We start from the raw sequence: 16376 nt of genomic DNA, 5'->3' as shown, positions 1-16376 counted from the left end.
CGTTTGTTCGTTCACCCCCCCCCGACCAGAGGGAGAGGGGCGGAGTTACACACACAGCAAGTGCATGAACAGGAGGGAGGGAGACGAGAGAGAGAAAGAGAGAGAGAGCAGGGAAACGCAGCAAAATCTGGACACATTTTAATGACATTGACCAAACTAAGGCAGAATGTAGAGTAGGGCTGAAAGATATATCATTATCGTATCGATATCGCGATATGAACATTCGAGATATTAATATCGAAAAAGCAACGATGTAAATGATATAGATTTCCCCCGTGCTCACCCTGCATGTACAGCTCTGGAAGTCACAACAAATTTAATTTATTCGCTACTTTATGTTAATGTTGATGACTGGCAGTGAGTTCTTACAAATAAAACTGCACTTTCCACATTCTTTTGTATTACGATGTTAGTATTTTTCTGAAAAATGCTTGGTTTTCACCGAACCAGTAGTCATATCATATCGTATCGATATCGAGATATCTGGCATGAATATCGAGATATGAAATTTTGTCCATATTGTTCAGCCCTAATGTAGAGTGTGCAAGACAAAAATCTGATATAGAGCTGGCTCCACAAACAGCCTGCACAGACAGATGAGAACTGTTCATCCAGTGCAACTGGAAGAAAAAACACAAGCAAGTGAACGTGACATTAATGAAGGTGCCAGTGTGTCTACTGCAACTGTTACTGCTACTGCAGAATCTACAGCATCGCTGTAAAAGCCAAAAGTTTAAAACAGTTAAAAGTTAGTAAAGGTCATTTGTAAATAGTTAAGCATTTCTTTTTGCACTTTCTAATTTATTTATTTTTAATCACTCTGTAGAGTGGATAAATAAAGGTGTATTTACATTTACATAAACATTTGATATAGTGCATGTTTTTTTTACATTACTAATTCATATTGTGCATAACTTTACATTATTGTTGGTAATAAATTAATTTAAGCACCAAAAAATCTTAAGAGCCACTTGGGAGCCAAAAGAGCTGGCTCTTTTTAGTGAGTCGAGCCAAAAGAGCCGGTTCTCTAAAAAGAGCCGGAATTTCCATCACTACTGCACACCAACATTCCTACTTGTCAATCATATTATAGGTCTACGGGACATAACTCATCACAAGTACCCAAGATGAATGATGAAGAAATTTGATGAATTGAAGTTATTGTGTAAGTATTTTCCAACACTGAACAATATGGGGAGTTCTTAGTTTTCTCAATGCCAAAAGGAAAAATGACAATTTCACCAAAAGTCCCAGTTTTCGAATAAAAGTTTTCGCGCTGGCAAGAGGTGGTTTTTCGGGAGTAGCGCAAATAGTATATCGCACAAAACTGCAATGGAAAGGCCTTTTTCGCAACTAGAGTGAGGTGAATTAAAAAAAACGGATGTTGACGGACGTTACAACAAGCGAAGAAGAAGAAGAAACATGCCGTGGTATGTGTGGACACACCAGGAAACCCAATCATTTTTTTAATTTAGTACAAGACAGAGGGGTAATATAGAATAATAATGAATATATCTGTAAATCAACACCATATTTACGTTCGTTGCCATGTTTATGGAATGACTTCTCGTGTCATCTCATGATAATAAATAAACAAATCATTGCATTTGTGATTTAATGGAAAAACCGACATTACGCACTTCTGTTTTTTTGACATTTAGTAAATATCAGTGCAGTTTTGCGCAGATGTCCAATAGAAAAGCGACTAGTTTTGCTTCAGTTTTTCTGTAAGGGTTTTCTTTGTCATAATGATTCTTTTAAGTTGTATTTTATATCCTCCTTTTGTTTCATCACTTCTTGGAATATCAAAATACTTTTGTTAAATCTTCATTTTTTGGTGAGTCGTGCATTTGAGTCTACCAGTTTTGTGTGTCAAAGACGTTACAGTTGTTTCTCTTTTGTTTCTTGGTCTGTTCCAAATAACATATATTGGGGATTTAGTGATGTTAACAAATCTGGGGGAAAAATCAGGGATAAAAATTTAAAAATAAAGAGCCAAAATGTGCTTTGACATTGGCCCCCTACTGTTCAATCCGCCTTAGGTTTTGTGACAGGAAAATTAACATGTGCACATTTTTTTTCCAACAGGGAATTTTCTACTTTTGCTTCCAAAAAAAGCCCGCTTTAGAAAATCTGTGTAAAGAAGGAGCTGATGAGGCTGGAAGATGCATTTCATACCCACTACTACGACGATGACAGTCTGTTCTCCTTCAGAAGAACAAAGAACAAAACCTCTCATTTGAAAAATGCACTTTTTTGAGGAAAATTTTAAGTATCTTGCTGTTTTCTTGTATAATGCTATTTGTAAGAAAAAAAAATTATAATAATACAGCTCAAAAACTGAAGAAGGCTATTTTTTTTTTTTTTGGTCAAAGTTCTTTCTCGAAGGGTATTTTTCAAAAAGGAGGTTTTGTTTTCCGGCCATCGTAGTCCAGTTGTAGTTGTAAACCTGACATGGGCTCATGTATCACTGACTCACTGTCACCGATAAATGAACAAACTATCACTAAAGATTCATGCCCCGTCCACATTAACATGGATATTTTATTAAATGGATATTTTTTCTTTACACTCAGGCTTATTAGGCCTATCGTCCATGTGCTCAACAAAGTGATGATGGTTTGTATAAACTCTGGTCTGTGTGGATCTGAGTGTTCAGGGAAAATGGAAAGATTGGAAAACAACGGCTTCACAACCTGTTTTTCTCATGTTTGTCACTGTTTTGTATAATGAAGCTGCACCTGAAACCTGTATAAACCCTATGTAAACCTGTCTAAACATAAATAAACCTGTATAAACCTATGTAAACCTGTCTAAACATAAATAAACCTGTATAAACCTATGTAAACCTGTCTAAACATAAATAAACCTGTCTAAACATAAATAAACCTGTATAAACCTATGTAAACCTGTATAAACATAAATAAACCTGTATAAACCTATGTAAACCTGTCTAAACATAAATAAACCTGTCTAAACATAAATAAACCTGTATAAACCTATGTAAACCTGTATAAACATAAATAAACCTGTATAAACCTATGTAAACCTGTATAAACATAAATAAACCTGTATAAACCTATGTAAACCTGTCTAAACATAAATAAACCTGTATAAACATAAATAAACCTGTATAAACCCTATGTAAACCTGTCTAAACATAAATAAACCTGTATAAACCTATGTAAACCTGTCTAAACATAAATAAACCTGTATAAACCTATGTAAACCTGTATAAACATAAATAAACCTGTATAAACCTATGTAAACCTGTCTAAACATAAATAAACCTGTATAAACCCTATGTAAACCTGTCTAAACATAAATAAACCTGTCTAAACATAAATAAACCTGTATAAACATAAATAAACCTGTATAAACCTATGTAAACCTGTATAAACATAAATAAACCTGTATAAACCTATGTAAACCTGTATAAACATAAATAAACCTGTATAAACCTATGTAAACCTGTATAAACATAAATAAACCTGTGTAAACATAAACCTGTATAAACCTATATAAACATGTATAAACCTATATAGAAATATATAAACCTATATAAACATAAATAAACCTGTATAAACCTATTTAAACATGTATAAACCTGTATAAACATAAATAAACCTGTATAAACATAAACCTATATAAACATGTATAAACCTGTACAAACCTATACAGACCTATATAAACCTGTATAAACATATATAAACCTGTATAAATAAATATAAATCTGTATAAACCTAAACCTGTACAAACCTCTATAAACATATGTAAACCTATATAAACATATATAAACTTATATAAACCTGTATGAACATATATAAACCTAAATAAACAGTATAAACATATATAAACCTGTATAAACCTAAATAAACCTATATAAACCTGTATAAACCTATATAGGCCTATATAAACCTGTATAAATAAATATAAACCTGCATAAACCTAACCCTGTACAAACCTATATAAACATATGTAAACCTTTATAAACATGTATAAACCTATATAAACACATATAAACCTGTATAAACCTAAATAAACTGTATAAACATATATAAACCTGTATAAACCTATATAAACCTAATTAAACCATATAAACCTATATAAATCTAAATAAACCGTATAAACATATATAAACCTATATAAACCTAAATAAACCGTATAAACCTACATAAACCTAAATAAACCGTATAAACCTATATAAACCTAAATAAACCTATATAAACCTGTATAAATCTAAACCTATATAAACCTAAATAAACATATGTAAACCTGTATAAACCTAAATAAACATCTGTAAATCTGTATAAACCTATATAAACCTAAATAAATCTATATAAACCTGTATAAACTTAAATAAACCTATATAAACCTGTATAAACCCATATAAACCTAAATAAACCTGTATAAACCCATATAAACCTATATAAACCTAAATAAACCTGTATAAACCTGTATAAACCCATATAAACCTATATAAACCTGTATAAACCCATATAAACCTATATAAACCTAAATAAACCTGTATAAACCCATATAAACCTATATAAACCTAAATAAACCTATATAAACCTGTATAAACCTAAATAAACCTATATAAACCTGTATAAACCTAAATAAACCTGTATAAACCCATATAAACCTAAATAAACCTGTATAAACCCATATAAACCTGTATAAACCTAAATAAACCTATATAAACCTGTATAAACCTAAATAAACCTGTATAAACCCATATAAACCTATTTAAACCTAAATAAACCTATATAAACCTGTATAAACCTAAATAAACCTGTATAAACCCATATAAACCTAAATAAACCTGTATAAACCCATATAAACCTATATAAACCTAAATAAACCTGTATAAACCCATATAAACCTATATAAACCTAAATAAACCTATATAAACCTGTATAAACCTAAATAAACCTATATAAACCTGTATAAACCTAAATAAACCTGTATAAACCCATATAAACCTATTTAAACCTAAATAAACCTATATAAACCTGTATAAACCCATATAAACCTAAATAAACCTGTATAAACCCATATAAACCTATTTAAACCTAAATAAACCTATATAAACCTGTATAAACCCATATAAACCTAAATAAACCTATATAAACCTGTATAAACCTAAATAAACCTATATAAACCTGTATAAACCTAAATAAACCTATATAAACCTGTATAAACCCATATAAACCTATATAAACCTGTATAAACCCATATAAACCTATATAAACCTGTATAAACCCATATAAACCTATATAAACCTATATAAACCTAAATAAACCTGTATAAACCCATATAAACCTATATAAACCTAAATAAACCTGTATAAACCTAAATAAACCTATATAAACCTGTATAAACCTAAATAAACCTATATAAACCTGTATAAACCCATATAAACCTAAATAAGCCTATATAAACCTGTATAAACCTAAATAAACCTATATAAACCTGTATAAACCCATATAAACCTATATAAACCTGTATAAACCCATATAAACCTATATAAACCTATATAAACCTAAATAAACCTGTATAAACCCATATAAACCTATATAAACCTGTATAAACCTAAATAAACCTATATAAACCCATATAAACCTATATAAACCTGTATAAACCTATATAAACCTATATAAACCTAAATAAACCTGTATAAACCTAAATAAACCTGTATAAACCCATATAAACCTATATAAACCTGTATAAACCTATATAAACCTATATAAACCTAAATAAACCTATATAAACCTGTATAAACCTGTATAAACCCATATAAACCTATATAAACCTGTATATATCAGTGCAGTATTGAGGTCAGTGTTTGTGGGATAGATCGGACCAACATTTTGGACACATCCACATCCACAGACTGGACCAAACCAACTCTAAAGGACACTGGGGTTTCTGCCTGCTTCATCTGCTGCTGCTTCATCCCAGACTGAAGCCTGTGTCTGCTCCATCTAGAACCATGTCAGACCATGAATAATTAGGTTCCTGTCCATCTTCACAGCCCTCTGGTCCTGTTTCAACTGCAGGTGTCCACAGAATAAATAAGCCTCTTAATTTTACACCTCGACATGTCCACTGGCCTGTCCAGCTGTGGCGTCCATATCTGTGCACTTGACTAAAGAACCAGCAGTTCATGAACAGGTTGGTTGTTCCTGCTGAGCGTGCGCTGTCACCTGAACATGTGACACCGGTCCACAGGCTGCAGTGTGTCCTTCAGCGGTCGTTCACACACAGGCTTCACTGCCTTTCAAAGCTCCTGTTTCCTGGATTCTGCTCATGGAACACTATCTCTGTCACTGATCCAGATGAAGGTTTGATGTGGAACACGTACAGCACGGGTGTCAAACATACGACCCACAGGCCAGACCTGCCCCCCCCCCGCCCCAGAGGGTCCAATCTGGCCCGTGGGATGAATTTGTGAAATGCAATAATTATGTCTGAGGCATAATATTGTTAAAATTGCACTTATTTTTCTTAAAGGTGGGGTCTGAGATGTTTTCTGGAGTATTTTTTACTATATTCTTTAAAATCCCCTTCACACCCCGATTACAACTAATTAACCCTTTCATGCACAGTGGTCACTCCAGTGGACAGTCCTTCTCCAGCTGTTCTCTTGTATATTCATGGATTTTATTGTTTTAGTTCCATATCAGCCAACACAGTGGACACTTATGCACCATCCCATACACTGACATTCACACCATTACTGTAACTGTGCTGTTCTATATAAACCTGATCTGCACTAACATGTTTGAGTGTAAAAAAAAAAAAAAAAAGTGAATTGTTAGACAATTTTTTGTTTTTGTTTTTGTTTTGCATATTATATTCATGCAAGTATGTTAAAATGTGAGAAAACATCAGATTATCAGCATTTATTTCATAGTTTTCTCACAGTATATCAGTAAATATGTTTCCTTACTTCTAACATTAAACACATAGTGTTCAGCTGAAGTGGACATTTTGAAAAATAGGATCATAAAAAATCAATCGCATAGTTTTTTGTTTTGTTTTTTTCATGCCTAAATGTCTAGAACAGGGGTGTCAAACTCATTATAGTTCAGGGGCCACATTAAGCCCAATTTGATCTGCAGTGGGCCGAACCAGTAAAATAATAACATAATAACATATAAATAATGTCAACTCCAAACTTTCCTCTATGTTTTGGAGCGAAAAAAGTAAAATTATGCAATGAAAATGTTTACATTTACCAACTATCCTTTAAAACAATGTGAATAACATGAACAAACAGAAATTTCTTAAGAAACCAAAGTGCAATTTTAACAATATTCTGTCTCAGTTTATCATTTACACATGTTCATTACAATGTACAGATCCCAGTGGATCAACAAATGTATAAAAACATTTAATAACAGGCAGAATGTTGTTAAAATTACACTTCAGACATTTCAAAATGTTCATATTTGTTGCGGTTATTCGTGTTGTTGTGAAAAGTTAGTTTGTTTTAGTGTAAATACAGTAAAATGGCATGGAAATGTTTACATTTAAAAAGGGAAAAATGTGGAGTTGTGATCCTTTATAGGTTGTTATGATAGTATTTTACTGATCCGACCCACTGCAGATTGAATTGGTCTGTATGTGGAACCTGAACTAAAATGATTAATATCTTCAGTGTAATTTTTGTATTTCACAAATTCATCCCAGGGGCCTGACTGGACCCTTTGGCGGGCCGGATTTGGCCCCCGGGCCGCATGTTTGACACCTGTGGTCTAGAATAAAATCTTGATTAAGGTTCTCATAATTCATGAAAGGGTTAATTAAATGCTCTAACACAAAAATTTAAAAAAATCAGTCACCTGTGGAACGGACAGGACTGAAAAAACACCATCCAATCATTTTGAGCACCCACTCGAAATGATTGAACGGTGATATGTCTGTCAAACTCAACTGCCATTCACCCCTCCCCCCTTCCCCCCTCTGTTCGTACCCCTCTTCGTACATGAATCGTGCGTTCATGTTAAATTTTCCGTAAGTTCCCGGATCCAGAAGAAGATCCTGATCAGCATGTGGACATTGTGTTTTGGTCATCTCCCCATCAGGGCTGGACTGGAGAAAAATTTCAGCTTGATATCATTTATATTTACTGAGTTATTGCATCCATCCACTTCCTATTTCTTATAATGAGGAAATTTTTCAAAGTTGCACCAAATCCAGAATCAGATCCAAATAATTTCACTAACTTTTGTTGACATCATCATAAAGAAGCTGTATACCAAGTTTGAAGTCAATGGGAATTGTAGTTTCAGAGAAGAAGATGATTGAAAGTTTTGTAATGGACGACAGACGACGACGACAGACGACGACGACAGACGACGACGACAGACGACGACGACAGACGACGACGACGGACGCCACATGACGACAATAGCTTACAGGCTGTCAGCTGGTAAGCTAAAAACCCAGTGGGAAAAGAGATAAGAACTTTGACCCCCTGACGTACAGCTTCAGCGACACAGCTCCTACAGGGGTTGGACAAAATAATGGAAACACCTTAAAAAATCAATAAAATATAATTTAATATGGTGTAGGTCCGCCTTTTGCGGCAATTACAGCCTCAATTCTCCGAGGTATTGATTCATACAACTTGTGAATTGTTTCCAAAGGAATTTCAAGCCGTTCTTCAGTTAGAATACCCTCCAACTCTTTTAGAGACGATGGCGGTGGAAATCGACGTCTTACTTGAATCTCTAAAACTGACCATAAATGCTCAATAATGTTGAGGTCTGGGGACTGTGCCGGCCATACGAGATGCTCAACTTCATTAGAATGTTCCTCATGCCATTCTTTAACAATTCTAGCTGTATGGATTGGGGCATTATCATCTTGAGGTGAAGGTGTTTCCATTATTTTGTCCAACCCCTGTATCTGTTACCATCTAGTATCTGTGTGTGGGAGTCACAGGTCCAAACCTTGGCTGAGTCAGTGATGTTGTCCCAGAACGGACTGGGGAAGTCCAAATGGCCCAGAAGGATCTGGTCAAAGAGGTCCTCCTGCAGGTTACTCTCACTACACACACACACACACACACACACAATCACACACACACACACACACTCCAAATGAGTCCTTACAAACTGATGATATAAGGTTAACAACACCTTTACCTTAAAATAATAGCTGTGGATACATTTTTTGCCAAATAATGTGACATACACCTGAATATTCACTAAACGTCATCCACTACCTGCATCTGTATCGGTTTATTGTTTAGAACTTGTGATTCCGTACCATTTACTGTTCAATTATTCAACCTCATGGAGCTCTGATGATCCACCTTCAAAACAATAACTAATCCAACAACTAGTACCAGGCACAACAAACCCCGCCCCTCGCACTTATTGTTTATTTTTTTGTAATTTATTTTTTATTGACATTCAGTATCAGACATTTACATGTAGTATAACACATAAACATATTGCACATTTCTGTTGTCTGCTCTAAACGCCAGAACAATATATTTTTGTAGCTAAAACAGGGAAAGAAACGAAAAGAAAAAAAAAAAAAAAAGGAGCTACCAACAAGTAGGGAGTGATCTCTTCCATCCAATACAGTCACTAAGTTGTGAAAACAAAGCCAGGCCTATTGGGTGTGACATATTTGATCCATTTTGCCCAGTATAAAGTAAATTTCTCCAGTTTGTAATTGACAAATGCTGTTATTTTTTCCATTTTATAAATGTCCATTGTGATTTCCATCCATTCATTTAAAGTTGGGCTCTCCTGTGATAGCCATTTCCTGGTAACAGACTTTTTACAGGCCACCAGCAAAATGTTCATTAAATGTTTATCTCTTTTTGGCCATTCCTGAGGTATGTGTCCGAAGAACAAAGTCTTACTCTCAAAGGGTATTTCACATTTGAGAATGTCCTGTAGGGCATTATGTATTTCTCTCCAATAATCCTTCGTGAGCGGACAATCCCAGAAAACATGGTAATGATTTGCACATTGATTACCACAGCTTCTCCAGCAGACAGAGGTGTCATAGTGAGACTTCTGGGAAGGTGTAATAAGGAATCTAATTAGGCATTTCCAGCCTAACTCCCTCCACTTCTGTGAGCTCGCACGTATTGTATCTTATTTTGGCATGGATCCAGCTGATGTCATCACGTCTATACGTGTGCTGATGTCAGCATATCAGCTGCCTCTATATATGTGGCAAGTTTGAAGTAAACTGAAACAAAATTGATGTTTGTATAGACATTTGAAATTTCGCCCATTATAAGTAAATGGGAGAAAAAAATGGGGGGAAAAAAAGCATAATACATTTGAACTTTGACCTACTTTTCCCAAAATATAACCAGATCTATTCTGGGTCACTGGGAATCTACAGGGTGGGGGAGCAAAATTTACAATGAAAATTTAGTTGTTTTTTCTCAGCAGGCACTAGGTCAATTGTTTTGAAACCAAACATATATTGATGTCATAATCATACCTAACACTATTATCCATACCTTTTCAGAAACTTTTGCCCATATGAGTAATCAGGAAAGCAAACGTCAAAGAGTGTGTGATTTGCTGAATGCACTCGTCACACCAAAGGAGATTTCAAAAATAGCTGGAGTGTCCATAAAGACTGTTTATAATGGAAAGAAGAGAATGACTATGAGCAAAACTATTACCAGAAAGTCTGGAAGATACTATTAAAGAAGAATGGGAGAAGTTGTCACCCCAATATTTGAGGAACACTTGCGCAAGTTTCAGGAAGCGTGTGAAGGCAGTTATTGAGAAAGAAGGAGGACACATAGAATAAAAACATTTTCTATTATGTACATTTTCTTGTGGCAAATAAATTCTCATGACTTTCAATAAACTAATTGGTCATACACTGTCTTTCAATCCCTGCCTCAAAATATTGTAAATTTTGCTTCCCCACCCTGTATATATGTGGCAAGTTTGAAGTAAACTGAAACAAAATTGATGTTTGTGAAGACATTCGAAATTTCACCCATGATAACTAAATGGGGGAAAAAAAAAAAGCATAACAAATTTGAACTTTGACCTACTTTTCCCAAAATATAACCAGATCTATTCTGGGTCACTGGCAATCTATAAACCAAATTTTGTATGAATTCAACCAGTAGTTTTGCTGGGGGGTGGGGGTGGGGGGCATAAAAAAATTAGAACTTTGACCTACTTTTCCCAAAATATAATTACATCTATTTGGGGTCACTAGCTATCTATAAACCCAAATTGATGTGACTTCAATAAATAGTTTTGCTGTTAGAGTGTTAACAAACAACGTCTTGCCTCTCCTTGGGGGGGGGGGGGGGAGCTTGGTAATAATTGTACTACAGGCACCAGCCATACCAATCATCCTTAAAGCTGATCATTACGTGCACACACCTCCACTGTTTCTAAATTTCACTGATGTTCGTAAGTTTACTGTACAAAAAGCCGTTAAATGCATAAAATGGTTAAATTACGGAATGACATATATATATATATATAAATATAAAGATGTGCAATTCATTAATGGTTTATTCTTATATTTTTGAGGAACACAAGCAGGAATGATTTTTGCTGTTTTGATCGGCACCTAAAACTCATTTGGATTCGAATGTAGGCGAGGCGTATACAAGTATTTACCTTCTGCCTTAGCCTTTTCAGTCTCAACATAATTGCCAATCGGTTGACTTAAAATTCGCATCATTGTTTGTATTTTCTATATTATGGATGATGACTGAATAAACATAAACCTGAACCTGAATCTGATTCTAACCACGGTCCCAGACGTGGTTAAACATCAGGTTAAAGTACCTTCTAAATGGAGGGAACCCACACAGAAGGATGTAGGTGATGACGCCGGCCGCCCAGATGTCAACCTTCAGACCGTAACTGTGGAAACGGAAGAAAGACTACATGAAGTAATGAAGGAAGAAGAGCAACGAAGGAACCAGAGGAAACCGCTTCTGGAAGGTTTTACAAAGATGAACGACTGAACAGTACAGACAGGAAGTACAACACACGACATGTAAAAAGACTTGGATCATGGTTCAGTATTTGGATGTAAATAAACAACTACAGTGATCCCTTATTTTTCGCGGTTAATGGGGACTGGCGCCCCCCGCGAAAATCGAAAATCCGCGAACTGGAGCCGAAGCCCCCCAAGCCTATCCTAGACCTAGGTACATGTATGTATTTATCTATAAATAGTATATAAGTACTGCAAATGTAATAATTATGAAATAAATGATATATATATATATATATATATATATAAAGAAAACAATGATTAGTACATGTATACATGCATATATATAGATCGGATACATGTACGTACTGTAAAACATCTGAAAGAAAAGAATGATTAATAACACAAGAAAATGTCAGTCGGACATGTACATGTACATGCACAAAAATATATACATAAATTTAATGTACATGTATACAAATGATAATACGTACTACATGTATAAATTACATAAAAGAAATTACATATAAATAAATATATTTTATGAATAAGTAAACAAAACACACACACGTGCATACGTACTAACAGCTGATACGTACTCTCCTCTCTTCATTCGTGACGCTTATCCATCGTATACGTACACACGAACACACGCACATCTACTCCCAGCTCTCTTTTCCTCTCATACGCACAAGAAACGAATCAGTTCTCTCTCTCTCTCTCTCTCTCTCTCTCTCTCTCTCTCTCTCTCTCTCTCTCTCTCTCTCTCTCTCTCTCTCTCTCTCTCTTTGGTCTCGAGCATCAACACACGCAAACAGACGTACATGGGCATGCATGAACTGACATTTCTACATTTTCTCTCTCTCTCTCTCTCTCTCTCTCTCTTTTAACATTTTTATATAAAATAACACTTACAAAAAATCCGCGAATAACTAAAACCGCGGAACTTAAAGCGCGAATTGGCAAGGGATCACTGTATACTGACAAAAAGACCGAGACACATCACATCCATAAATGAAAAGTTTTTATTTACACTGATTATTCTAAAAACTACTGACATTTCCCCTAAATATCAAAATAGAAATATTATCATTTAGAGCATTTATTTGCAGGAATTATAAACTGTCATACTGTCATGTTTCTTGTGGTTTCATTCTATAGTCTATACGTCACCTCTGCCTGAAGTTAAACCTGGTCATAAACGTATTTCCACTTTGAACATTATGGATATGCATGCACCGTTATCCTACTGAAAAATTACATGTTACTTTGAAGATTACAGTTTATTTTTGCACCTTTCTGTTTGATCCTGTTTGTCCAGATTTTCTGCAGTTGTGTTTTTATTCTTCTAATTTATTTTGTATAGTGTGTTTGCTCTTGTATTTTCTATTCTTCTATTCTGTTTGTACTGTGTAGCATGCTGCTGCTGCAGTACAGTTTCCCAGTTTGGGATCAATACAGTAAGTCAGTCAGTAGTCACTAAATAAGTCAGTCAGTCAGTAAGTAAGTAGGTAAGTAAACCAGTCAGTAAGTCAGTCAGTCAGTCAGTAAATCAGTCAGTAAGTAAATCAGTAAGCAAGTAAGTCAGTCAGTAAGTAAGTCAGTAAATCAGTCAGTAAATAAGTAAGTAAGTAAGTAAACCAGTCAGTCAGTAAGTAAGTAACTAAGTCAGTCAGTCAGTAAATCAGTCAGTAAATAAGTAAGTAGGTACACCAGTCAGTCAGTAAGTAACTAAGTCAGTAAATCAGTCAGTAAATAAGTAAGTAAGTAAGTAAACCAGTCAGTCAGTAAGTAAGTAACTAAATCAGTCAGTAAGTAAATCAGTAAGCAAGTAAGTCAGTCAGTAAGTAAGTCAGTAAATCAGTCAGTAAGTAAATCAGTAAGCAAGTAAGTCAGTCAGTACGTAAGTCAGTAAATCAGTCAGTCAGTAAGTAAATCAGTCAGTCAGTCAGTCAGTCAGTAAGGAAATCAGTCAGTTAGTAAGTAAGTCAGTAAATCAGTCAGTCAGTAAGTAAGTCAGTAAGTCAGTCAGTAAGTAAATCAGTCAGTAAATAAGTCAGTCAGTCAGTCAGTCAGTCAGTCAGTAAGGAAATCAGTTACTTACTAATCAGTTAGTAAGTCAGTAAGTAAGTCAGTAAATCAGTCAGTCAGTCAGCAAGTAAACCAGTCAGTCAGTCAGTAACTAAATCAGTCAGTCAGTAAATCAGTCAGTCAGTCAGTAACTAAATCAGTGAGTCAGTAAGTAAGTAAATCAGTCAGTAAGTAATTAAATCAGTCAGTCAGTCAGTCAGTAAATCAGTCAGTAAATCAGTCAGTCAGTCAGTAAATCAGTCAGTCAGTCTATGCATTAGTTCCAGCTGACAGATTCTTTCTTCGCTGTTTCAGGTTTCATTAACTCTAATGGCTCTGCTTCAGTGAGAAAAGAACCTAAAGGAAACTTCTACACATTCCCTTACGTACACCTGTGGTAAAACTCTTATAATGTGTTAATGAAGTCTGGTCCCAGTGTGAAGGTACTGTTCCATCTGTTCTATCTGATACTTCCTGCTGTCTTACCCAGACTCAGAGATGATTTCTGGAGCTACATATGTAGGCGTTCCACATACGGTGTATAGGGGTCCCTCCACCACTGTGGCCAGCCCAAAGTCACCCAGCTTCAGCGACTTGGTTCCATCCGGGAACTCGAACACCTACAAGGAAAATTCAAAAGCTCAGTTGAAGTCTGTGGAGACGCTGGAATAAGTGAGTGGGTGGAAATGCACACACCAGCAGGTTCTCTGGTTTAATGTCTCTGTGGACGATGTTCATGCTGTGCAGGTACTTCAGAGCTCCGGCCAGGTTGTACACCATAATGCTGGCGTCTCGTTCTGTGTATTTGGCCGAAGATGTGATGGCATCAAATAAATCACCGCCCTGTGACAAGATGTAGATTCAATTAGATTTATTTATTTGACATGGCAGTAGCACTGGGACTGCAACATACACACACATGTACAAGTACACATGTACACGTGTGTGTGGAAACCACACTGTTTAATTCCACCTGAACAACCCAGGTGCAATTTGTGAAAAAAACAGAGGAGGGATGTTTTGTGTTTTGTTTTTTTTTTTTTGGTTGTTTTTTTTTTTTTGGAGCGGAGGGGCAGTTTATATACTAATGTAACTAACACTGGCATGAAACAAAAGTAGGAAAAAGGAATTACTTTTAAATAACAGTAACAAGTAATCTGTAATGTATTACAGTTTGGAACCCACTCTGCACATGGATTTTTTACATTTCTTCCATCAGGCAGGAGACTGCAGCACATCCAAGCACAGACCACCAGACCCTGAAACAGCTTTTCTCCAGAGGCAGTTAGACTAATGAACTCTTGTTGAACTTGAGCCCCGGAATTAGACATGTAATGATTACCGGTATAATGATAAACTGCGGTAAAATTCCCGACGGTTAGTATTACTGTTTAACTTCTAATTATCATGATAACCGTGTTTGATTACCGCACTTTCAACACAAACTTGATATGGAAAATGGTCAAACAATGGCTATAAGGTGCCATCTTTACTGCACATTTGTATGTTTGATGTTTACATGTTAATATTTGAATGTTTCTGCCAACAGAAAGTACATTGTGCCTGTTATTACCTCCACCAGGAGGTATTGTGATCACTTTGCTTTGTGTGTTTGTTTGCGTGTTTGTTTGTTTGTTTGTTTGCAACTTTACGGGAAAACTATTACAACCATCTTTACCAAACTGTACCCACAGATAGGCCTAGGCCCTGAAATGAACCCATTAAATTTTGGGCCAAGTAGGCCAAAGTTCAAGGTCACAGTAAGGTCACAAAATCTCAAATTTTCCTATCTCTCATCATTGAGCAATTTTCGAAAATTCATAAAATATTCAAAACAACTCTGATTTTAGCCTCCAATTTGATCCACCCATAGCTTATAACAATATCTTATATTTGGCACAAAATTGTCCACATCCACTGTGGAATGTGGACTCTGTGGACATTTCAATTTAACATTGAAAATCCCATTTACGACACATTTTTCATTAGAACTCAACAAATATTGATTGGAATTTAATATAATTTGACATACACATGACTGGTACCAAGCTTCAACTTTTTCTGCTGTATGGAACAACCTGGAAACTGTTTAATTTAAAAAGACAAAGTCGATCCACACATGCACACTGTTCAGGGTGCTTGGCGGAGGTTTGCATTCTCTGAACACTTGTTTAATTTGGGGATTTTTTTTGTTGTTTTTGGGGGTTTTTTCAAATTATTTCAGGTTGTGTATAAGTACTTTTTGAACATTTTGACCACATTTCAACGATACCGTGATAATAATGATAACCGTGATATTTTTGGTCACAATAACTGTGATATGAAATGTTCATATCGTTACA

General features: G+C 35.2%; 1 protein-coding gene across 4 annotated transcripts in view; it reads right to left on the bottom strand.

Moving 5' to 3' along the window:
- The window catches only part of dclk2a (doublecortin-like kinase 2a), a 130072-nt gene that overhangs the window by 20076 nt on the left and 93620 nt on the right, over positions 1 to 16376 (bottom strand). For all 4 annotated transcript variants that reach the window (XM_030144309.1, XM_030144320.1, XM_030144329.1 and 1 more), the window contains exons 11-14: positions 14731 to 14877; positions 14521 to 14654; positions 11811 to 11888; positions 8964 to 9060 (exon numbers count right to left, since the gene is read on the bottom strand). In XM_030144309.1, coding sequence (XP_030000169.1) covers positions 8964 to 9060; positions 11811 to 11888; positions 14521 to 14654; positions 14731 to 14877 — 456 coding nt within the window. The remainder of the gene's footprint in view (positions 1 to 8963; positions 9061 to 11810; positions 11889 to 14520; positions 14655 to 14730; positions 14878 to 16376) is intronic.

Source organism: Sphaeramia orbicularis, chromosome 1 (genome assembly GCF_902148855.1).
Source record: "Sphaeramia orbicularis chromosome 1, fSphaOr1.1, whole genome shotgun sequence".
NCBI classification, from domain to species: Eukaryota; Metazoa; Chordata; class Actinopteri; order Kurtiformes; family Apogonidae; genus Sphaeramia; species Sphaeramia orbicularis.
The sequence above is the reverse complement of the archived record's forward strand: the minus strand, read 5'-3'. Positions and strand labels throughout refer to the sequence as shown.